The sequence below is a fragment of the Pipra filicauda genome, unplaced genomic scaffold (assembly GCF_003945595.2).
Source record: "Pipra filicauda isolate LSUMZ 115617 unplaced genomic scaffold, ASM394559v2 scaffold253_size2546935_pilon, whole genome shotgun sequence".
Lineage (NCBI taxonomy): Eukaryota > Metazoa > Chordata > Aves > Passeriformes > Pipridae > Pipra > Pipra filicauda.
Genome location: NW_024104369.1, coordinates 770,402 through 794,470, shown reverse-complemented (window position 1 = coordinate 794,470; position 24,069 = coordinate 770,402). Strand labels below are relative to the sequence as shown.

At 43.9% G+C, this 24,069-nt stretch overlaps 2 protein-coding genes across 4 annotated transcripts in view; both read right to left on the bottom strand.

Annotated features, from left to right (window-relative positions):
• Nucleotides 1-917: 917 nt before the first annotated feature.
• TBR1 (T-box brain transcription factor 1) lies at nt 918-8,607 on the bottom strand. 2 transcript variants are annotated; one of them, XM_027734201.2, is made up of 7 exons: nt 7,814-8,607; nt 7,280-7,434; nt 6,813-6,934; nt 6,306-6,464; nt 5,396-5,457; nt 3,223-3,340; nt 918-3,117 (listed from the first exon to the last, which is right to left on the bottom strand). In XM_027734201.2, exons 1-7 carry the CDS (start codon nt 8,503-8,505, stop codon nt 2,497-2,499), a joined length of 1,929 nt encoding a protein of 642 aa, XP_027590002.1. In that variant the 5' UTR covers nt 8,506-8,607; the 3' UTR covers nt 918-2,496. The 2 variants fall into 2 exon arrangements, with proteins under 2 accessions (XP_027590002.1, XP_027590001.1); XM_027734200.2 differs by having other exon boundaries at nt 918-3,340.
• A 4,098-nt stretch (nt 8,608-12,705) lies between these two features.
• PSMD14 (proteasome 26S subunit, non-ATPase 14) overlaps nt 12,706-24,069 on the bottom strand; it is a 46,675-nt gene continuing 35,311 nt past the window's right edge. For both annotated transcript variants that reach the window (XM_027734168.2, XM_039382072.1), the window contains exons 9-13: nt 21,984-22,091; nt 18,770-18,844; nt 16,322-16,447; nt 15,300-15,362; nt 12,706-13,122 (exon numbers count right to left, since the gene is read on the bottom strand). In XM_027734168.2, coding sequence (XP_027589969.1) covers nt 13,024-13,122; nt 15,300-15,362; nt 16,322-16,447; nt 18,770-18,844; nt 21,984-22,091 — 471 coding nt within the window. In that variant the 3' untranslated portion in view covers nt 12,706-13,023. The remainder of the gene's footprint in view (nt 13,123-15,299; nt 15,363-16,321; nt 16,448-18,769; nt 18,845-21,983; nt 22,092-24,069) is intronic.

The window sequence follows — 24,069 nt, the reverse complement described above, 5'->3', positions numbered from 1 at the left end:
CTCTCAGCGAGGGGCGTCCCGGGGCAGCACCGTGAGCCCGACGGCACTGCGGGGCAGGCGTCGCCGCCCCAGGTTGGTGGCCGCGGGGCCCCAAGCGGGCGATGTAGGCGGTGGAGGCGCTGGGGGCGCAGGGACTCCACACCTCGGGGGGCGGGGGAGGGGAAATGCAATTGGGCTGCTCAGGTGCCCCCAGTCAATACTGCGACAGGACAAAATGCCCCTGACAACTCCGCACCTGCGCTTACCCACCGCGGAGTCAAGAGTAAACCCGGCCTGTTATCTCCACCCCCCGAGGACTCTGCCCTCGCGGGTACCGGGCTGGCGCCTCTCCTAAAGCCCACAGGTGGGTGACTCTCAAGGGGGCAGCGTCCCGGGGCGGCTAGCACGTGGTGCTGCAGGAGTGGGGGCTCAGATCCCGCGCAGCGGGGCAGGCTGCTCCCCCGAAAGGGCGCCCGCCTTGGGGGCACCACGGGGCTCCGCCAGCGCAGCTCTCGCCCCAGGGAGGTGAGGGCAGGCTGCGGGCGGGCAGCGCTGCGTCCCTCGCCTCTGCTCCGGCAGCAAAGGCACCCCACGCCCCGCACCAGGCACCTCTCCCGCCTGCAAAGTGCTGTAAGGGTTTTTAAGCGACAAACACGGGGATAGTTACAAACCTCTCAAACCTGAGGGGGTTTCATCTCCCTCTTTCTCCGACTGCAAACCTCCACGCTTGGCCACGTCGTGTAAGCACTCTCCGCTACGTTCTTCCCCCCCCCACCAAAAAAAAGGACAAACGCGGGGCAAGCCGACCACCTCGGTCAGGGAGGGCAGCGGCGGGACTCCCGCCCCAGAGCCTCGCGGAGAGCTCCGCCAGCCTCTTCTCCTTAGCCGCACCCGATCTCCTGCTTGCAAAACGGCGAAGTGCTTTTTCCAACACGACGTTAATGTTTTGCCAGGTTTATTTTACTTGTTATACACAGACGATACAAACGGGCAAAAACCGAAACATTTCTCAATGGAGCATGTACTGGTATAAATTATTCAGTTCCACAGACGTAACAGAACAAATATAAAAATCACAACATTCGATTTACAGAAGAGTCAAAAATATACACACGTTTATGACCCTGAATTTCTATTAGGAAATTTCCCCATCGAGTGTAATCTAGACTGAATATTTAGCCTGATGCATATTTCAGTTTGTAATTGGTGTTTTTCCATATAAAAATGTGTTAATTGTATAGATTTGCTACTCAAAATTCGAAGACTTATTCTGCTTCACCGGGGGGGAGTCCTGGAGGGATATTATTTCTCCTTCAATAATGTAATAAGAGGCTTACAGGAAAGATCACTCTTACTTTCGATGTGCATTTGATTCCCCAGGAAGTCAGATCTCGGTCAGCTACTTTATGAAAAAGTCAATTCCAAAACTAAATGCAGTAAAATATACAACTCACAACTCATCTTCACTGGACTACACTATGGTTACCAACAATTCAGTCGTCTATATCTTTTTTCTTCTTTTTTCTTTTTTTTTCCTTTTTTTCTTTTTTTTTCTTTTTTTTTTTTTTTTTTTAGATTATTCATTACAAAGATTTACAGCAATATAAAGAAAGAGGGGGAAACTGCAAAGAAATTTGAAAATAGTTTGTCAGCATATTTGGCACCTGCGGGGACCAGTAATGGATTTGGCACTTGGGGGCGGGGGGGGGGGGGGGATACCACAGAAAATAATATTGCTGATCTCGAGCTATTCCTTTTAAAGAAAAATAAGAGGCAGTTAATTTTGCTTTTGGAAGGCGTCATGCTACTTTAATCGACTTTCCTACGAGATGTATTTCTGTTCTCTTGAAGGGAAAACTGAGCTATTCCTTAGCTGTGTTAGCCCAGGGCACCGCGTAATTATTTCATGCGAGGAATTGGAAAGAAAGTGAGAAACCCATTACTCGCTGCTACAGCTATGGACCACTTATATTTCCAGAGGCATTTAGGAAGAGTGTGTACCTGGGGAGGGGCACGAGGAAGAGGGAGCAAAGTGCGGGCAAGGGGGTAAAGAAATTCAAACAGGATTTAAGTTTTGTTGACTTAACAATGAAAACAAAACAAAAAAATCCAAACAAATAATAAATAAACAGAACCAAAGAAAAGTAATCTGTTACAATAAATTAAATACTATGTACAGGCATTTCACAGGCTCTTTTCCCCACTATTACTGTTTCCCCTAGAATCCATCCGTGGTAAAAGGAAGGAAGCGCTGTACTGTTTGAGAGTCTAAGCATCCTACTGATCAGTGGGTTTCGGATCGGCAGTGCCCCCCACGCCCCCGGGGCGCCGCCGGGCCGGGCCGGGCCGGGCGGGGAGCGGGGCGGGGGGGGCGGCGGCGGCCGCGGCTCAGCCTGCCTGCCTGCCTCCCTGCCGGGCCGGGCCGGGCCGGGGCACGGATGGGGCATCAGGGGCGGGGGTCAGTGCGCTAACGCGGAGGAGTTATTGTGCAAAAGGACGGCGGGCCGGCGGCCGCGCCTAGCTGTGCGAGTAGAAGCCGTAGTAGCCGATGTCCTTGGCGCAGGTCTTTTCGCAGTCCCGCTGGGTAAGCACCTCGCTCTTGAGGGGCGAGGAGCTCTCGGACACCGGGGTGTCCGAGGGGGAGATCCGCCTCCTTTTGGCCTGCTCGTAAATCCCAGAATCAGAGGAGTCGATGGATTTAATGGACGACGGCGTCTCGATCCAGCTGGAGTCGGACAAATCTTTGGGCTTGGAGTCCTCGGCGCCCGGCAAAGGGGACCGCTCGGGGGCCAGGCTCTCCGCCTCCTCCCCCAGGTAGGGATTGCCGGCGGCCATGCGCGCCGCCGCCGCGCTGTTGGGCCAGCAGGAGAGCACGGAGCCCGACTTGCTGCAGTACTGCGGGGGGCTGCGGGCCCCCCAGCCCGAGGGGTCGGCATAGTAGCCCAGCGGCCGCCCGGCGCAGCCGGCCGCCTGCAGCGGCAGCGCCTTGACTCCTGCGGCCGCGTAGGACAGCAGCGTGGCCGCGTTGCCGGCGAAGTCGGTGGCCGTGTCGTAGGCGGAGGCGGCGAAGTCGAGGCGGTTGTTGGCGGGGGCGACGAACCAGCGCTGCGGCGAGGGGGCCCCCGGGTCCTCGGCTTGCTGTGGGGAGAGCAGCCCGTTGGTGTGGGGCACGCTGCGGTCGGCGCCGGGCCCCGGGCCGGCTCCTGCCCCGGGGTGGAAGCGGGACTTGGCGTAGTTACTCACGAACTGGTCCTGGAGGAAGGAGCCGGCCATGGCGTAGCGGGCCCCGGGCACGATCTGCGAGCGGGGCGAGTCGTTGGGGGAAGGCGTCAGCCGGTCCATGTCGCAGCCCGTGTAGATCCTGCCCAAGAGAAGGGGAGAGAGCTGGGTGTCCGCCGCAGCCCGGCGCCCTCCTCGGCGCGGCACCCGGCCGGCCGCAGCCCTCGGGGGACGGACGGGAAGGGACGGCGCCGTCCCAGCGCGCTCCTGCCCGACCCGGGAGCCTGCGCTCCTCTCCGGGCTTTACCTCTGGCACCAGTAGCGCCTATGGCCTTTAACGGGGAAGAGGAAAGAAAGATGGGGGGAAGCACGAAGAGCAAAATCATTCGTAACCTGTTGGCCATTTCTTGACGGGGCCGAGATCCCTCTCTCGGGTCCGAACCCGCATCCCAACGGCGTGAAATCCCGCGCGGTGACACATTGACCGGTCCCGCCACATGCGCAACAGGCAGCCCGGTCATTTACCGCGAACAGCATGAGTGGCAGACTACGGAATTCTATCGGCTGTTTAACACTTATTATTGGGAGTCGCAGACGAACCATCAACATTTTACCCAGTTTAAATCAAGCTAATCTTTAAACACCTACTGTAGGAAATGTAAAGCCAGACACTTCCAGTGTTCCCTGCATGGCCTATATATAATTCTCCCATGCTGGGCTGCAATTTGCGATTATAAAAACTTTAATGGATGAATAACTACTATCTGTATTTACTTCAGGCTAAAACTGTGCTTTAATTAACCCTCCACGCCTCCTGGAATTTCTTATCCAAAATAAACTTGGCCCTTAAACAAATTCAACGTGCTAGACAACATTGAAGCTTCCCCCTCCCCCCGTCTCCTTTCAAGTGACGCCCTATAAAGTTCTTTTCCTATTAAAAAGAGAAAAGCACTTGTGGCTGGGGGCGAAGGCCGCGCAGCCTTTCCAAAGGCTGCACATACTCCTCGCAGAGGTCCCGGAGAGCGGGCAGGCCCGGCTGCCGCCCTCCGTGGCACCAGGGACAGGCCGGCTCCCCTCCACAGCCGCCGCGACCCCCGCCCGTGGAAGACAGCGGCCGCACGACAAGCTGCCCCCTGAGGAGAGTTAGAGCTCGGCCTCGGGCCCCTCTCTCACTAGTTCAGCCCTCGGCGTCGTTTCCACGCTTGTCCTGAAATCCTGCTGCTGGTGGGTGCTAGACTACGGTCCAGCAGAGAGAGGTTGAAGAAGGCGCTGAAGACACGCGCTGAGGCGCTCCAAGGGAGGCCGCTTCCCGCCGCAGTTTAGAAAGGAAAAAGGCTTCCCTTCTCAAAGCCGGGGTCCTGTCCCGCAGACCTGGAGCTTGCAGCGGGGCAGGTCAGTTCCAAAACCGCCCGCCCCCTCGGGCGTGTGAGCCGCCCTGCGCCTTCCACCTCCCGCTTACCCCGAGGCAGGGGAAGCCTTCCGGCAGGCCTGCTAGGCCGGGATATCCCCATTCGAGACCCGAGGGCCGGGAAAGGCGGCGGCGGGGGTCGGGGGTTGACGCCCTCCCGGAGCCTCACTCGGAGCGGCACCAGCCGCATCTGCCGCAGAGGGCATGGCTGGTGGGTCAAACCGTGGGAACGCCTCACAGGCGGACGGGCAGAAGCAGTACAGGGACAAACAACGATTAAAACTTCTGAGGCTTTAGCTCCACCCAGAAGGGAGAGGAGGGCGAAAAAAAAATCCAACCCCGGAGAAGAACAAAACGACATGAAGACATTTCCCTCTGGACACCGGCTCTGCGGCCCCCGGGATGATGCAGACCCGGCGGGTTGCCGTGATGCTCGGGTGCTTTTTTCGGAGCCCTTGTGCGCAAGTGAAACGGAAACTTGGAAAGAGGCGCCAAGATACGTGCCAGGAAAAACCAACAACAAAACCGCCGCAAGTGCCAAAGCGAGATGCGGACTCAGGTGCGGGCAGCGCGGCCCCAGGCGTGGAGGCGGCCGCAGGGCTGAGTGGGGCCCCGCCGCAGGGACAGCCCTTGCGCGGGAGCGGGCGGGTGCCTTGCTCCCGGAGGGCTCTGGAAAAACCTGACATTACACATCTCGGTGTGAAATTAAGCCAGCCCGCATCCTAAAGCTTCCCCCTTTGACATGTGTGAGCAGCCGGTAGAAGGGTAATAAAAATCAGTTTCACTTACGTGTCATAATTGTCTCGGAATCCTTTTGCGAAAGGGTTGTGATCTATTTTCAGTTGTGTGATCTAGAGAAAGAGAGGAACAGAACTGACGTTGTGAAAGCCTGAAAAATATACCCCGCTGCAGCCAACACGTTTTTAAAGGACTAAGGTTTACTCTAATCAATCAAATTGCTTTTATACCGTGAAAAATAAAGATCTGGCGTGCTTATAGACATCACAGTCTAATTTTAAGATTTGCCTTATTGTAAAAAGTACGATAAAATTTAGTATTTAACCCCATGTTTTAAGACGTGTCAGAATTCCTACTGCAGGCGTATGAAGATATTGAAATCCAGAAATGAGGCAAAACGTACGACAGAACGGTATCTAAGAGTTTGCATTTGCATGGAGAAAAATAATTAAGGCGCGAATGTGGACTGAACATATGTCATTTGAAAAGGGGGCACCAGTCTGTAGCAAAGACAGACCACTCCGAAACACATCCAAGGCATTAACGAGCTTTTAATTTGAGGAAGTTTCTCTGTCACCCCCGGCGCAATCAATGAGGATGTTAATTGATCCTTGCAGACTTAAAGCTTAAGCTAACAGCTTAACAGCTAACTGAGCTGTTTCCGACTGGGAGATAAACGCGAAGCAGCGCCCAGCCCCGGGCGGAGGGGCAGGATCGCGCCCGGCCTGGAGGGGAGGGCGATGCCGCTGCGGGAGGGGGCTCCCGGGTTGAAGACGGCGCAAGCGGCTATGGCCGTGCTTGGAACTGGTCAGGGCGGAATGGCACAAAGGGAGAGACAGGGAGGCTCATCTCACGGCGCCGGAGACCCGGGGGAGAGCGCGCAGCCTCCGGGCCGGCCCTGGCGGGGTGTCCTGCGGGGAGCGCGGCGACCGCGAGCGGAATAAACCAGGGAGCTCTTTACATCGGTGTTTTGGTAGGCGGTGACTGCTATGAACTGGGTCTCAGGGAAGGTGAAGGTCTGCACTCTGCCCGGCTGGTTGGTATCCTCTGTCCCATCTTCGTTCACCTCCACCACATGCAAGCGGGGCTGGTACTTGTGGAGGGACTGCAAAACCACCATCTGTCAGGCATGGCAAAAGGAGGGAGGGGGCCGCGGGGAAAAAAAAAAAAAAAGGGAAGAAGAAATTAGAGAGAGAACGACGAGGAGAACGATGTCCGCTGGCCGCCGCCTCCCTGGGACGGCTGCGGGCTCCTCCGGCCGCACCGGGCAGTGGTGCCACCTTGGGCAACGCGCTCGGGGGCGTCGAGGCCCATGGCAAAAAGACGGGAGGACTTTCTCACCACCCCCCCTCTTTTATTTTCACCTAACGACACAATCTAAAAAAATACACGTCCTTTCCGAAACGGCAGGATTTTGCCTGAAGCAATAAAAATAATTCTAGCAGAGCGCCTGCGTTCCCCCACTGACCTGTCCGTTGTTGTTTGATGCTCCTTTATTGTTTGTAAGTTTTAGTTTCCCAAAGGAGATTTCCTGGCGCATCCAGTGGGCTCCCGTGTTGGGGGAGTCGGGGTGCATGTAAACCCGGTTTCCTAAGCAAAACAGCCAAAAACACAACCACATCACAGTTCTCGCGTATACCTCGGGTTCTGCCCCTGAAGCAGCACACGAGGGCGAAGGAGCCCGTTAGGTTACCAATATTTTACTGCCAAAACTGCCTTCATTTTAACCGAAAAGGATTAAAACAGCTCTTTCCGAACACATTTTACTTTCTCCTCCACCCTCCGTATAAAAAAAAAAAAAAAGAAAAACAAAAAAGAAAAAGGCATCGTTGGCTCATTCGCGTTTAAGAATCCGCCAGAGCCAGTTCACGAAGGCATTAATTAATCATTCTCACCTACTATGTGTCGGAAAAAGTGTTAATTGGAGAAACTTGCCTTGTACATTGGTGTCCGCCTTGCCGCAAGGAACCCATTTGCCTCCCTGAAATCTCCAGTGGTTGGGATCCGCCAAAATTACATCCACAAAAATATTGTAGTGAGCCGTGGGGTCGAGACCAGAAATATTAAAGCTTAGGAAAGGGAACATGCGCCTATAAGAAAAAAAAAAAAAAAGGAAAAGAAAAACGAAAGGGAAGAAGGAGAGCAAACCAGCGACAGGCACACGCGAAGGAACCAGCCGTTGTGCTTTATCCTCTCGACTGCCGGTATTGACCGGAAAATAAAAATCAAAAGAAATCCCCTCCCCGGAGAGTCGAGCTTTCCGCGGGGAAGGGATGAGGGCAGCGGGCGCGGGAACTTGGAGGGAGGCAAGGAATGGTGGGGACCGGCACCGACGCTCCCGACGACCAGGGCAGGGACCCCGGTGACGGGCGGACGGCTCCGCCGGGGCGGCGGAGGCTCCGGGCGGCTCCCGCTGCGGAGCCCGCGGCTCAGCCCCGACACCCAGCGAGGGTCCGCGCGGTGGCTTACCTTCCCTGCTTCGTGATGATCATCTCCGTCTGGTGCCGGTGAAATTTCAGCCAGAGTGGCCTGTTGCACAGGTAGACCTGAGCCTTGCCAGGAACCAGCCCCGGCTGGGTGGAGGAGAACTGGTAGAAAGGTGCCCCTTGGTAGGAATGGCCATACTGCTGGGGATACGGGTAGCCCGCCGTGGGGTAGCCTTGCGGAGAAGAGTTGGACAGGAGGCTGTTATAAGCTCCGTTGGTGATCACAGGATGGTGAGCCATGTAGCGGCTGGGGCTGGCGATGGAGAAGGCTGGGTGAGCAGGTCCATGCTGGCTGGGATAAGGGAACATGGTACTAGGAGCAGAGGCAGCAGACTGGGGCTGGCTGGACTGAGAGAGCAGATAGCGATCTGCAGCAGATCCATCGAAACTGTGACGAAGCTCAGAGACCCCGTCCAAGACGGGAGAGAGTTTATTTCTCTGGACGTCCCCTGGTGTGTCCTTGGAGTCAGGAAAATTGTCTGTATCTGACTGATTCGTCATCCCCCTGGTAATTTTTTTCAAAGGTGAACTTCTCTCCAGGTTGTCAGTGGTCGAGATAATGGGATGATCATGCAAGGCAAGCTCAGATCCGCCTGCATGTGGGTAACTGCTGCTCACATTGAGAAATTTCTTGGAGAGCATGATAGAGGGAGAAAGACAATGCTCCAGCTGCATAGCTCTAGCACCACAGTAATAACCCTTCAGTCCCTGGATCTGAAAGGGCTCCTTAGTATCAGAAGCTAGACATCCTGGGACCCTCACTAGGCAGAAAGCACTTCATCCACCAAATGCTTCCCAAACGTTTGATTTACTTTTTTTTTTTTTTTTTTTTTTTTTTTTTTTTTTTTCTCCCTTCCCAGGGAGAAGAGATTGGCCAATTGACACTATGCAGCAATCAGGAAAGACTCACTTTTGATCTTGCTGCTTGTGGAGAGGATGAAACGGCTTCTGCCATTGGTTAACCGCTGACAGTAATTTAATTAGATAGACATTAATTAGGATAATCACCTGGCTCCTGGTCGCGATGATCATGGCAAATTGAAGGAGATGATTTTATTGTGAGATAGAAGGAAGGGAAAGGGGGAAGGGAAGAGTGTGTTTGCTGTGAGAGCTCATTATTATGTGACCTTTCCAGCTTTTTTTTTTTTTTGACTACGGCTGGAAAATAAATCCAAACCCTACGATTCCCCAAATACTGCGCGCGTGTCCTCTACCTTTGTGCGTCAGGATGGAGAGCGGGTCCTGGGGGCTTCAGGGACCGGTTACGAGGGGAGCGCCGGGCTGGGCAGCCGCTGCCCTCAGCTCACTCCCGCGGTTTGTCCCCAGCGGGGCGCAGCCCCTCTCCCCCACCTCTTCTGAGCGACCCCCGGCACAACGCCCCCACCCTTCCCACCCGTGCCTGCTTTGCGGGGGAAAATACACCCTCCATCCCCGCTGACAGCGGCCGCGTATCATCTCTTTTAACTTCTGAAATAATCATAAGCCCCGCAGCCGAAGTGCCCTAATGTATTTGCTGCGATGTTTACGGGTTCTTTAGTAAATAAATATTTTATCTGGGAGCCGTAATGCCGGAGATTATCAGCAAAACAGCGTGGAAGGCGTCCACCTCCCATCCTGCTCCGGATTTCTTTCCACCCGGTGCCTGCTTTCCCCTCCGTGCTCGGTCCCGCGGACAGCCCTCGATTTTTGGCAGCACCCTTGCAGGTTCGGGCGTAGCGGAGAAGCCCAAACCACAGGGTGCTGCGGAAGGAGCCGCCGGCACCCTCTGCCCAGGGGTGTCTCGGCAGAGCCGCGGTCGCGGCCGAGCCCAGGGGAGAGCGGCGGCCGCGGCCCCGGTGACACCCGGGGGGGGCGGGCGAGGCCCGCGCACCTTCGGGGGGCTGCGGAGACCTCCAATTAGCGGAGGGACCGGCCCGTGGGTCCCGCGGTGTTCCAGGTAGAGTCTCGGGCTACTGAAAGCGGGACCATCCAAGGCGTGAAGATGCGCCTGAGTTCAGGGGACCCGCTCGCCACCCCTCCTCTGCCAAGCACCAGTCTCAATTTCCCTTCCTAGAGAAGCTTGAGAGTTTTTAAAAGCACAAGTTTTGTTTTTTCTTGTTTTGTTGATTTTTTTTTTTGGGGGGGGGGGGTTGGATTTTGGGTTTTATTTTTACCCAGGGAGGAGCTCTCCTCTCCTCTTCCATTTTTCTCAGTATTGTCCCCTTAGCGGTTTGGACTTCAGGTATTTTACAGACCCCATCTCTTCCCAAGTGACATCAGCAGCCGGCTTCAAATTCAACTGACAACTAATGCGGTCTGAACCATCACATAATAAGACCAAACAATCGTACAATTGCCTGAAGCCAGGCTGAAACTTTTGCAAACTCAAATCCAGAGAAGACTAGAACCAGGATGACTTGTCAGAATGTGTATTTCAATGCTCTCATCTCGTGGTCATTTACTTTGCTTAACCGTGAGCTACTTCAGTTATTTAGTGTTTCATAAATGCCAACATACACACTCTCTCTGCAAGGAAATGATTCTAATAAGATAAATTATGAAGCAAAAAGCAAGCAGTTCACTGTTCCAGTCACAGTCGGGTGGTACAGTGCATGCAACTTTCCATACGCTACCTTCTCCTTTCAGTGCTAAGAAAATAGTTTTATTATTATCAGTTCTAACTAATGTTTCTGACACTTGTTTCACCATCGTGCTCACCCTTCCCTTTCCCTGCTTGAACCAACAGAAAGGTAATGGACTTATACAGGCAGGAGATGGATCAAAACGCAGATAAACCCTCGGAAACGCTGCCCTGAATTACAGAGCTACACCCATATAGATGCAGAGCTGCAATGAATTCAGTGGTATGCTGCCAATCACATGGAAGTGCTAATATATGCCAAAAATCTTCAGAGCACAACTCCTAAACTGGTATAATAGGGGGATATGCAATGGCAGGTGGTGTTACAGAATCGTCATAGAATGTAGAGAGGTTTGCTAATACAATATGCCCGTCCTTCGCATTGACAGGTGACAAGGGGTCAAGCTGCTAATGAAGGTCTGCTCCATTGCGGCTGGAGGCTCAGAAGGAGGCTGCTTGAAAACCTCTTTCTTCCTCCAAGATGGTATATGGGCTGCTGCTTTTCAGGTTACCGCATACACACACTCTTCCAAATCCTTTGTGTAGCTCTAAAGCACTGGACAAATATAAGGAAAGATGCCCCAAAAAACTACCTTTTTATTATTCATAAAACATCTTGGTAAATGGAAAATTGTGCCTCCAAGTCAAACTGAGGAGCGAACAGAAAGCAGGGTACCACAGCACAAGCTTATACTACAGATCTGCATCTCCAACAGACTCCCTTCAGCTACCCTCTGCAAGATGTACATTTGTCAAAATTAATTTAGAATACGCAAGACTCACTGGTTTGTCTCCCTGCTTACACCAGCCTCTCACGCATGTATACACTGCAGCACTGCGCTAGCTTCTCTTCTGCTCTGCAGTGCCATGTTACCCACGACCTGCCAAACTCTGTCTCCCTCGTGGTGTTACACGTGCGCGTGGGAGTAGAGAGCGGCAAGGATGCAGAGCCCCACTGGCAGAGGAGCCCCAGGGCAGGTCCCCCAATCAGCTCCTGCCCCATCTCACCCCGGGGTGCCCATATCCCACAACAGCAAGGCCCAAATACAGCCTTCCTGAAGGACACGCAGGTTTTCAGCGTAAATCGCCAGAAAGTACTTCAATTTAACTACACTCAGGCAAATGTGGTTTGGTATGTCTCCATTTTCCCAGCCTGATATTCCACTGCCTACTGTGGGGGCAGAGGGAAGGCCATAAGGAGGGCAGCTGCAAAAATCTGCATGTTTCCCTCTGAAGTAAGTGCATGCTAAATATACTTTGAGAGAGAGTTATTCTAAAATAGTAAATTAAAAGGCCTAAATAAGAAATTCCAAACAAAAGAAAAATCTTTGAATGGTAAAGAGTAAGTAAATAGAAAAATATTGGGCATAAACCAGAAAATAAGACAATTTTAGGGTTATTCCTTTAGTATGCAAACAAGAAGTCAAATTTTTAAAAAATCATCTTCAACAAGAGATGTATCTAGTTTTAAAATATTTGCTTGCCACTATTATTGTCATTTATTGAAAAAAAAAAAAAACAGTAAACAGAAAAATAAAACTTCTGCCCAGACACAAGAATCAAATCAGTCTAAGTACCATCCACTAGTTGAAAAAAAACCCCCACCCCAACAAAAAATTCCAACCAGCCCCCTGCCCAAAACCCAGAGCCACTCCCTAAACCCAGTTATTTGGCTTTGTCTGCTTCAAACCAAGCAGCCAACCCACCTGCCCTCCTGTGTTTCCCTCCCCAGTCAGTGGAAATGTCATATTCTAGTTGGGACTCTTTCCATATATTTATATATACGGACATCTCGTGTATGTTCTCTTTCACGGGAGTTCATGTAACCTAAAACAGCCTCTATCACTTTAATGTTTATTCTCAGAATACTGCTATTTATGACACCACTTGTGAGAGTTGTGTGATTCAGTTATCAGCAACTGAATTAATTTTTTTAAGGTCAGTTGTCTTCTGTAGATATTAGGGTTTGAATAATATTCAAAGGGAGCTGATGGGAATTTTCAGCATTTTGGGTTTTGTACATCCTCAGAATTAAGCACTACTACAATTTTTGTGGTTTATTTTCTTTTTTTTTAAATCTCCATGAGAGTATCTGGTAATCAATGGGAGCCAAATTCCATTAGAGAATTTTTGCTGTCCTAGTAATTAATATCTCATTAGTTTTACAGTGGGTAGAAACAAGTCTTTAATAATACTTTTTCTACTCTCTTATTTCCTGCTGTCCTTTTTCAAAAATGATTGCCCAGAACTTAAAACAGGTTTGTAAATGTATTTTTATTAAGTTGCAACAATCAAAATATATATGTATTACTGATTTTCCCCCCAAATATTAAATGAAAACGTAATACATTTTTGCCCACGTGGTGTTCTTGAATACTTTGTAATCTGTGAGGACCCTGACATAAAGAAATTGAAGCAAATGCACAATTAGAGACTGAAAGGTGTTATAGTGATGCGCTTACATTGCAAAAGTCAGATGTCTCTGTTTAATCAAATAGAGCCTCAACAGTCTCTGTCTTGTATTAGAAACAATAAACAAATATACACAGAAAGCATCACAAACGGTAAATTGGTTATTTAAATACAACTGTATCCAACATAGCAGCTAAACACTGGACAATGTTTGAGGTCATCAGCACGTCCACATGCTCTTCTAAATGACGTTTGGGGTCCTGAAATACAAAGGATGCCATGAGAGGAATGACTGAAACACATCTCTGAAGAATTTCATGTATTTCAGGACTACTTAAGATGTCCATGAGTTAATGAACACAGGCCAGTAATGCTCCTACATTTTCCAGTCTAGCAAGACCTACCAAATGACTGAATTTCCATGAAGAAGATTTTATTTGTCCATACTAACAGTTAAGTTGAGGATAGGTTTAGGAAGTAAATTTCTATCCAGCAACTGAAGAGTAACCATGACAGCTGTGAGTTTTAAGGACAACACACAATATGTGAAATTTACTATACATCTCACTAAGGCCAATATTTTAATCTTGGTTCTGGTACATTGCAATTTGTTTTCAGATCTTTGCACAAATGTGTGTTCTAATCCTGTAAAGCCTCAAGCATCATCTAACACAGTCTTTGAATAGTTGTGTTGACTGCAAGAAAATTAGCATATCTATACCCACAAAACATGTACAATGCTCTGTTCAAATGTTCTGAGAAACTGAATGTTAAGCCTGAGCAGTTTTCTGAAAATACACATCCCCACACACCATTACTCAATTGATGTGGGCATTTGTGGGCATCTGCATAGAACAATGAGATTATTCTGGCTGAAAATCATACTCATGCACTTCTTCAATTTCACAATTGATATTGAGTAATTAATCTCCAAATACTGCAAAAATATATTAGGCACATTTAAAAAAAATCTCTAAAATTCATTATAGTATTATTGTAGCATTCTTTTGTGTAAAGAAACTAAAATATGGAAGACAATCATGCATGGGAATTAGAAGTTTTTTTAAAAAAGAATTACTGTCAAAATGTAATGAACCCATCTAAGTTTACATAGAAGTGCGCTAGAAAATCTGTGTGAGCTTTCCTTCTTAAGTAACTCATTTTCAAAGATCACACCAATATTCTTTCTGTTCCTAATAAATCAAGCACCTAATAACATTATATCCCTATTGTGAGAGGCTCTTTGTTTACAAGGTTTTTTTATGTAAGTTCCATCAAAAACCCACTTGAAAATTACTTCACTGAACAATTTTTTAATTTAAAGAAAACTTCAAAATTTTAACAGGAAAAAATTTCTTTGCTTTTTGAAGAACTGTATCAAGACAGATTTTTTTCATGTGTGTGTAACAGCTAGTGAAGCTCAAGTTCTGTTTGAGATGACTTCATAACCCTTAAAATACAACCCTTCTTACATATTTTATATGTATATATTTATGTATGTGTAGGTGTGCATAAACTCCATTGTTCTGAATGCTACAGAAATACACAAGTGACTGAACAATAGTGCAGATGTGTTATGACATTGCTGCTAGAAGCTGACACACAAGAGCAATCCAGAATCCTTTAAATTCTTCTACTGCTACTAGCAATACAATAAATACTGGTTCTTTAAGGACACGCTAGATACTTTAAAAGCTATTTCTTGTTTCCATTGTCCTTCTTGAATTTGAACACAAGCTCTTACAAATTTGCTTTGCTCCCCTCTTGGTCACAAAAGCATATTTCTTCAATCTTTATGTTGAAATCAAATACAGAAATAGTTTTCTGTTGAGTCTTTATCTATAAAGACATTATATCCTGATATTGTAAAGGGATGGAATGAATCGAGTGGGTGTTTTCAGTTTCAGCTATGGTCCTGAAGTGTTTTCCTCAAGCACCAACACAAAGGAACACAGCTTACTTGCCTGTGTGTGGATCAGAGCACAGCACTGACAGTGTGTTCGTGAACTGAGGACTGGGGTGAGCTGGCTCTTTAGCCACGATAATGTATACATAACACTCCCACCTTTGTTTCCATGATTACTACTTTTTAAAAGCCTCCACAGTTTGGGCTTCCCTGACACAGACTTGGATGTCTTTATGCCTCTCAGAAGAAGTTAAAACAAAAGAAGAAGAAAAAAGAAAAAACAAATCTCAACACTGCTCCTCAGCAGGTAATACAAACACATGTAGAACATGGCTTGTAGATATTCTGCCGGTTACCTATAGTCAAAAGCCCAGTTCCTTACCCAACCTTCAACAAAAATAAATTTATTACTTAAAGTGTTGAGAATATCATGCACGTAGAATTAAAATCACCTACGCACATGTAAAAAAATTAGTATTTAGAATGAACGAAGCATATCATTCCACCTCGCTCTAATTCATCACACCTCACCTGCTTGCCAACATTTTTTATTGCCAGCTGTTCAGGTGTCATCTTATCTTCTTCCTCAACAGCCTGTGAAAGAAACACAGAAAAGGTCAGTGTTTCAGATTTCATTTACTTTCTCCCCAAGCCACAGATTCTCAAAATACAATTCTCTTTCTCAAAAAAAAAAAAAAAAAAAAAAAAAAATCAAACAGCAACACATTTCAGAAAGTCAAAAGGAAAAGTACTTCAGTTTTTCAGCAGACGTGGTTTTAATTACCAAGTGTTAGTGCAAAAGATCAAGGCAAATATTCATGAATGGTTTTATTGTCAGATATTCACAAAACTGTTACTGAGCAAAAATCTGAAATGAGTAGTATCAAAAGTTAAAGATAGTTGAACATAGTTAAACCAGTAAAGCAGAACCAAAAGTGAACATAATAAAGAATTTTGGTTTTAAGGACTTCTAAGAAGTTAAAAAACCCAGCACTCATCAAGAATGACTAACACGCTTACTGCTCCTAGAGTGCTCGTTGAGATCAAGTATTTCTAAGAAATATTTCTAAGTGCCAGCATTAAAACAGTAAAAGTAGCTGTGATTCCTCTTCCTTACAACACCAATAACAAATTTCTTATCTAACAAGAACATTGAATTGGGCTCTGGAATGTGTTCTAAATATTTATTATTTATCTATCTACTGGACTGATACAGATAACCTTTACTGTGCTATAGTGATCAAACAGTCCTTGACTGAAGGATTGAAAAATATGATTAACTGATTATTTTGATCTACAGGAATCTTATATTCTCTTCAGTAAGTAAAAATACAAAAATTTCAAAGCAAAATATGTACTTAAACACTTTGACAGCTTAGGGCAAAAAGTCGGGTGGCAAAGCTAATACAGACAACTTCAGACAGAAATTATATGTCGTTGATTACTAAGAACCACAGTCATTCTGAATAAAATTTGCGATGATCAACTCCTTATGAAATGAAGTAAATAATTTTTTCATTTCATAAACACAGCTGCAGTTATACTATGAATACCTTGTTGTAATTCTTAGCTAATTCTAACATCTCCTTCACTACTGTTTCATTGAGTTTGCAATGGTCACTGTAGTCCTGAAGTGTCAAACCTTCCATCCAACTCTTCTTATGCAAATTCAGCAACATCTGCAAAAGAAAACCGCTTTAGAGCATTCATCAGAAAATACTTTCACAATACGATGAAGATCTCTTTGACAGAAACCCAATTTATAATAATAAGAATATAATTTAAAAAAAAATCTTACAATGTCAATGTTTAAATAGAGGAAGTACAATCATCAACTATTCTGCTAGAGTAGATGATAGATTTTGCATACATTTTTCAAGATCAAACTTCTTGAACTCTAAATATGAAAATGAGGCATGGAGACCTGGGCCACATTTACTTTGATAGGAATATGAAGGTTTGCTTTCTGGGATTTTGTATTTTTGCTGAAGGTTGAGAATGCACAACAGCATTGTAGAAGAGCTAACAGAAAGGTGAATACTTTAGCTGCCAAATAAGGAATAGTTAAAGCTTCTGCCCTCTGACAAAACTGAAAAATATTTTAATGTTTGGATTAAATTCATAATAATTCATTCACTACTTATCTGATCTGTATGCATGCAACTGACAGAGTTATGATGAAGTGAACTTTCTAAGCAAGCAAAGCATGACTTCTTGTGTCTTTGTCCTCCTACAAAATAAACAGCCCTAATAACATGATAAAGTGTTGTAGAGTTTTGACAATGGTAAACACAGGCACTATTAGAAATATTTGAAATGCCTTACTTGACACAGATGTCGTTCTTGAAAGAGTGAAGGAATAGCTACAAAGGCAATTTCTGTATTTTCATGAATAAAGAAAGCATATTTTATGGATCTCCTGAATGCTTGAGAACTGCAGCGAGAACCCTTTCAGCAAGAAGTTTCAGTTTACCTTCCATTTGCAAACATTTACTAGACATCTTTGAGAACTGGTAAAACCTGTAACTGCTATCAGCTGAATAAAAGTACCTGTTTCATCCTATGTACAGCTTTCAAAGAAACCTGGCTTCGAAACACATGAACTGAGTTGAAAGTTTGTGTCATAATTTGTATTAGCAAGATCTTAGCTACTGACAGAAGGAGTCGTAGGCAAACTGCATATGGACAGTTTAGCTAGGCTATCTTGATTTTAAAATTATGGTTTGGTGTGATGAGCTCCTAATCTAATACATGAAGTTTGTACTCTTCTTACCACAGATGGAGACAACAGATCACCACCACCACGAGGGGGGTTTGAGATACGTACGAAGCTGCCTTATGAAAGATGTGAGAGAGAGTTGTTGCCTCACAGATTAAAGTCTTCCTAACTCGCTCAAGATTATTCTCCCACTTGCAAAAGCCAATGAAGAAAAATACACACTTGGAACTTCAGAGAAGATTGGATTTGCCATATTGTTGCATTTGAATGGAAACAATAACCCCTGGAAGCTTCACAGATATTTCCTGAGAGAGCTGGTTTTGTTGAATCCATTATTCTTTTCAGTAACAGTGAGGTCTTGAAAGTCTGATACTGCCCCAAAAACAGTTGTGCATCTCACAAATTCTCTCTAACTCCCTGATTTGCACACATATTCTTCCATTATTAATTTTTTTCTTATTATTACTTGTAACTCTCTAAAAGTCCAAATTAAGTGCAAAAACTATTCTGACCATCTTATCATAAACTTCAGCTATGAGATAAATTTATAACCCTAACGAGGCTATAAGCATACACAGGTATAATTGAGGACAGAATCTGGCTTTTCAAGAATTAACTTCTGTATATGATAAATAAACCTTTCTCTTCCTTACTTTCCCCCCATCCCCAGCCCCTGGTTTCTCTTCCTGGTTCTGGTGGCCAGGCTAGATTTTGCTTGAGGCAGTTTGATGCAAAAGTAAAAGACAATATTTGTTGCAAGTCACTTAATAATATTTCTTCTGTAAATGCAGGACATGACTACTTCCTCATATTCAGCAAAGTCTTGGGGAGCTCCATTCATATCAACTTGAAATACCTTCTGTCAAAGTGACTATAGGCAATAAAACCCCAACATCCCTTGGTTATACAATTCCATTTTGGAAAACATGGGCTCCTAGCTTCAGGAATTCCAGCTGAAAGGCAGCTAGTAGGTCTTTCAGCTTCATCACTGAAAACATGAAACTTTGCACAAACCGGTTAAGTGCAGAGAACAGCATAAGGACTCCATAATACATGGACAAAAGTGTTATCAAACTATTTATATGGTTACTAGAATGTGGTTTTGGAAAGTTTCATCATCGTGACTACATATCCAAGTGCTTTCTGCAAGAGAAGCCATCTACTCCAAGAGAGTTAAAACAACTACTGAAAAGTAACAGCAGTTGAAATCAGAATATTGCCAAAAATCTTAAACAGTTTGAATAATGTTCTTTGTCCTCTGAATAAAACCCGAAACAATTACCTTCTGTTCTAGTTCATTCTTCCTGTAGTTGATGGTGATGGAATAGTAATGTCTGTTTAGTCCATGAATTAGTGCCTGTAAAATTCAGGAGAAAAATTTAACCTCCACTGAAATGAAGAAATATTAGAAGGGAAAAAGCTCATTGAAATACAACCACCTTCAAACATGACTCAAATAAAAAACAAACAAACAAACAAATACACAGAGATAACAAGCAGGTATCAAGTAAATATACCTGGACCTATTTCTCTTTTAGTGTTCATTTACTGACAGTTATGCTTTCTATTTCTAAACCACAGATTTTCTTCACACAGTAACAACTATAATAAGAAAAAATGGTAACTGCCTGCAAACATTTGACCGATACATATGCACAAACATATTTCTCTCAAATCCTTCCTCTCTCAATAAATTTGATTATCACTTCTATTGAAATATTGGGCTCTGTTACAAACAAAAGACTATTAGCTATCTATTTATTTAAAACCACTGTCAACATTCCCAGTTCATTCTCAAAGGTACAACACAAAGAGAGAATACCTGAAGTAGTGAGTAAAGACCTCAGTTATCAGTTAGACTATGTGCATCAAATCAACCTTGGATATTACAGCCAATTTTTAACTTTAAATTAAAAAAAAGACTACTTTTTTATTATAACTATGCCCTTTGTGAATTTGTTAAACTTGTACATCACAGCCTGAGCTACTGAGATTAGGTTAAGTGATAGCTGTATGCATTTATCTTCTATTTTGTTTATGTGCATTTTTTTTTATTTTATTTATGACCTAAGGGCGATTTGGATTAATATTTGGGGGGGTTAAAAATTCTATGATAAATCCTCATCACAATTAAAATTGTCTAATTGTCAAATAAAATTTTATAAATCAAGTATACATTTACAAATGAGATATGATAAATCATACATACAATATGCTGAATTAGTGGTAAGTATTTCTTATGTTTCAGGCATTCCACCTATTTATATTTAAATATGTTTTAGAGCTATACAAAATGAATGTGCATTTGCATCTCACGCAACTTAACATTTCAGTGTTCCAATATTACCTGTATGAAAGCTGAAAATGTTCTCACATGCATTTTAAACACATTTCCTTTGCAAACACATATACAAAGATAGAAAACTACTTGAATAGTTATGTTTATGAGAACAGCAGTTAGAGATAACCACTACCACTTATTCCAATTAAAATTGTAACATACAGGTCTTACCACCAATCAACTAATTTATAGTTGAAACTATTAGCAGTAAGTAGTTTCCACTACCATCTTCTTATCTCACTCAAAATGATTGCACGTGAGATTTTGGTGTTTGTGTTTAAACTCAGGTGCATTAGAGATACTTAGGAAGTTTTCTCAAGCTCTTAAAATTTGACAAATATCTTTGCCTTCTCCCACTATCCTTTCCTTTCTTCTCCCTTTTCAAAACCCATTCTTGAAAAGAGTGGACAAATGTAAAAAATAAACAACTGTAAAAAGAGCTGTTGATAAGGGAACACAAGAAAAACACACACACACACACAAAGGAAGGAACAAAGTCAAGGCATGTACTATTCTATTATTCTTATTGCTGAGATTTTAAGGAAATTCCTGCTTCTGGCCTAGCTGAAATATTTAGTTTGCTTCTGTCCTCAACTGGGTCAGAATTCTATTCATGGTCCTAAAATAAAAGCAACACAACACTGTGAGAGCCCTTGCAGTTTTAAGAACAGAGTCATTTAAAACTATGATTTCTAGCTTAACAGTGACACTTGCAACAGCTCACTGCCACCTTGCAAAAAATGAACACAAACAAAAAATACCCACTTCAACAACAGAAACCCCAAACTCCCATGGCCAAAATATGCCATGCTGTAGTGACAGTGATCTTAAAATAATGAAGCTGAACAATACTACAGGGGTTTTCAAGGGAAAGCATTACACATGGTCTAGGAAAGCCCAGTTAGAAAAGCCCTGAAACATGCAAGCATGGGCTTGCCTACATCCAATCAAGACTACTAGTTCCTTATTTCTTATTCATGACTATTTGCAGTTTTAACCAATTAAAAAATAAAAAGTAAAAGAGCCTCCTGAAGTAGACACTTTAATTTAAAGACTTTTTTTTGCTAGCATTTTTTATAAATAAAGGGTTTCAACACATTAATAACAAAAAAACTGCTCTTTTGAAAGACAGGGGTATGGCAGTCTAGTACCTCATAAAGGATGGCCCTCTTACAGCAGAAGTTCAGCCTTTATTTCAGTTCTGCTGTGACTAGTGTATGGTCTTTTTCTTGGACTTTTATTCAGCAAATATTACTTCTATTGTTCAAGTTAACGGAACAAAAAAGCAGGGATTGGGCTTCACGGTTCCAAGTACACATGCTTTTTAGAATAAACAGTAAGGGAGGCAAGTTTTTAAAGGAAAAAACACTGAGGCAGAAGAATGACAGGGATACAAGCATTAACTACTCCAGAGAACTCTTGTTTCAGGATAGGAGCTACTTCTCAAAATAAAGGCTTGCTTTGATGAAGACCAAAACTTTTGTCTTACTAGTGAAAGTCAAGTTTAGAAATCAAACTTTGAATATCTACATTTCACAAATGTGTATTCAAAAGAAACATTACAGCAGAAGCCAATCACGCACTCATTTTATCCACGGAATATCCTCCTCCACCATTTTTCCAACAAATTACTGCATTACATAAAAATCAGAAATTAATTATTTAAGACACAATACAAGGTTTAGTCTAGATTACATAATAAGCAAGAATCTCTAAAAACATACAGTAAAAAGACAAGATGAAGAGGGAACTTCTTCCACAATTTACTTGAGAGTAACTTACCTCTAAGTTACTTATCTTAAAGCTGAGATGTTAATAAGCAGTAGTTTTTAAATTGCAGGGCTGAAAACAGTAACTATCTTGCATCACATATTATGTCATCAATTGTCGCTTTTAAAAGTTTGCATTTCCATAAATCTGTACTTGAATATTTGCTGTACACATTTAATACATTCATTCCCACTTAGGTAGCTAATAGGCTGAATTTTAAACCCCTCACATATATATCTCCACTGATGAATCCCATCAATTATAAAAGCATGGAAAAATGCTATAGAGAACAATAAATAATTTGTAACCTACAGTTTTTAGCTACCTTTCCCCAAAATTAATTAATAAATCTTGAAATTTACAGGACTATCAGCATTGGGTTTACCTGGATAGATGGCTTGTTTAAGTGACCCAGATTTGAAGTTGTTTGTCTTGGTTCATGTCCTAAGACCATCATATTAGCATTGATCAATCTGAAGGCATCAATAACAACCTGTAAAAACAAGATGTCAAGTCAATTCTTTTTATAAAATGCAACTAATAGAGCCAAGCAACAGTGGACAAGGCACAATCAACTCTCATCTGTTTTTGGCCTTTATCCAGAAAATCATTTAATTATAATATTAATAAAAAAGAGCCTCCTGCTGGCTTATGTGATCAGCACACTACACTACCTTGTATTGTAAGGTGACACCAATTATTACCTTTTCCATGGAACTGCAAGTTTTATATACATTATATCATCATATAACATTGAATTTTGTGTACACTTACTCTAAGCTTCAAAGCTATGCATATGTTTGTCACCTAAATCTTATCCAATCAAAATGAATGACAGAGAGAGACTAAAACTGAAAGTGAGCACAAGCTAAGGGACCAAGTCTAAAGCCCAGTCCTGTCACATCAATTATACTACCACAATACTTGAAATGACAACAAAATTATAGCCAGCAAGGAACTTGCCCCATGTATTCCCTTCTAGTCAGATGCTTTTTGCTTCTTGTGACTATGAAAGGGTCTATAAACTGTCTGATGGATTAAAAAGTCCTTGTCAGTGTCATGCTCACGAGTGAAAAACAGAGCAAAAGAAAATCAAGGTCATTTATGATTTAAAGGTACACAGTAGGTAGCATTCAGTGCTATTTCATTACAAATAAAGTAAGCCCATCACTGATTCTTACTCTGTCCTGTGCTGAATTTGTCCGCAAAAATTTTTCGAAACAGAATTTCCCGGTCCCATACAATAATCACCACACCCCCATCCAACACCTACATGAGGTGAAACAGACCTAAGGACGTACAAACAATACACACAAACCCACTCTTACTGGATCCTCACCATTACAGGTTTATAACTGCAAGACAAGAATTCTTGTTTAGGTTTCAGACTTTTACTGTACCAGTGCACGTACAGCCTTGTACCTCCACAAAACAGTACCAGACAGACTTTGCAGGCATCTTGTCTGCATATGTGTGAAGAGTTACTCTAGTTCAATGAACTAAATAATTTAAATCTCCTTTTAACAGCTTTTCTATAATTTTATTCTCTTCATCTTTATACTGTGAGTTGGGCAACAACAGATTCATTTATATGGCTGGTTTGGTATTTCGAGGAATTAGATTTGAACCAAATCTTTTATGTTGTGCAAACAAGAAATCAACCACTGTCACTAAAAGTCTTCAGAGAAAGTGACATCGAGTCTCCTACCTTGTTCCAGCATTTTCCTCTCCATTTACACAAATAATAATAACTACATATGCAGGTTTTAAGATTACAAGATAAATATTGAGGTCATTAATGTGGAAATAAAGTGAATCAGCAACTATTTATAATAAAATAAATTATCAAGTGTAAACTGAAAAAGCCCACCAACTTATCACCTGTTGTATTTACTTCTGAGACCCAGTTGAGACAGTGGTGTTGAGTGACTGGGTGCCACTATGGGCTGTTGCCTGGACTCTCAGCTGCTGGCCAGATCCATCTGCATGTGTCATGTCTTAAAACTGCGTGCAGAAAACCTTCCAAAAATGATCTTATTAAAAATGTTGTGACCCAATTAAAGTGAGTTGACAGTGATATTTTTTTTTCTGGACAAAAAACCTCACAATTCAGATTTAATATGCAGCAGAAGCATGCTATCTGACACCAATGCTAAATAAAAAGGAATTACATTTAAAAGAATTTAATTCTCAAAGATATCTGAAACAGTTTCTATATATCTATACACTCTTTCTCGTAACGTACAAAATAACTCTGTTTTTTTTTTCCTTTTTTAGCACTATCAGATTTTTCTCTATCTCAAAACATTTGTGGATAAGCTTTTGTATATATCTCTGTATTCCATTTTAACCAGACGCTCTAATTTATGAATACCTGGAAATGCCCGACCATAACAAACAGGCAGTATAAATTAAAAAGTCAAGCAAAGCGAAAAAGAAATCCACACAGGTTCTCCCAAGACTAGTTACAT

Coding starts and splice junctions, on each gene's coding strand:
- TBR1 (XM_027734200.2), bottom strand. CDS start 8,505: ATGCAGCTGGAGCATTGTCTTTCTCCCTCTATCATGCTCTCCAAGAAA. Junction 6,935..7,279: donor GGCGGACACCAATGTACAAG/GCAAGTTTCTCC, acceptor TGTTTTGCTTAG/GAAACCGGGTTTACATGCAC. Junction 6,465..6,812: donor CATCAAACAACAACGGACAG/GTCAGTGGGGGA, acceptor CATGCCTGACAG/ATGGTGGTTTTGCAGTCCCT.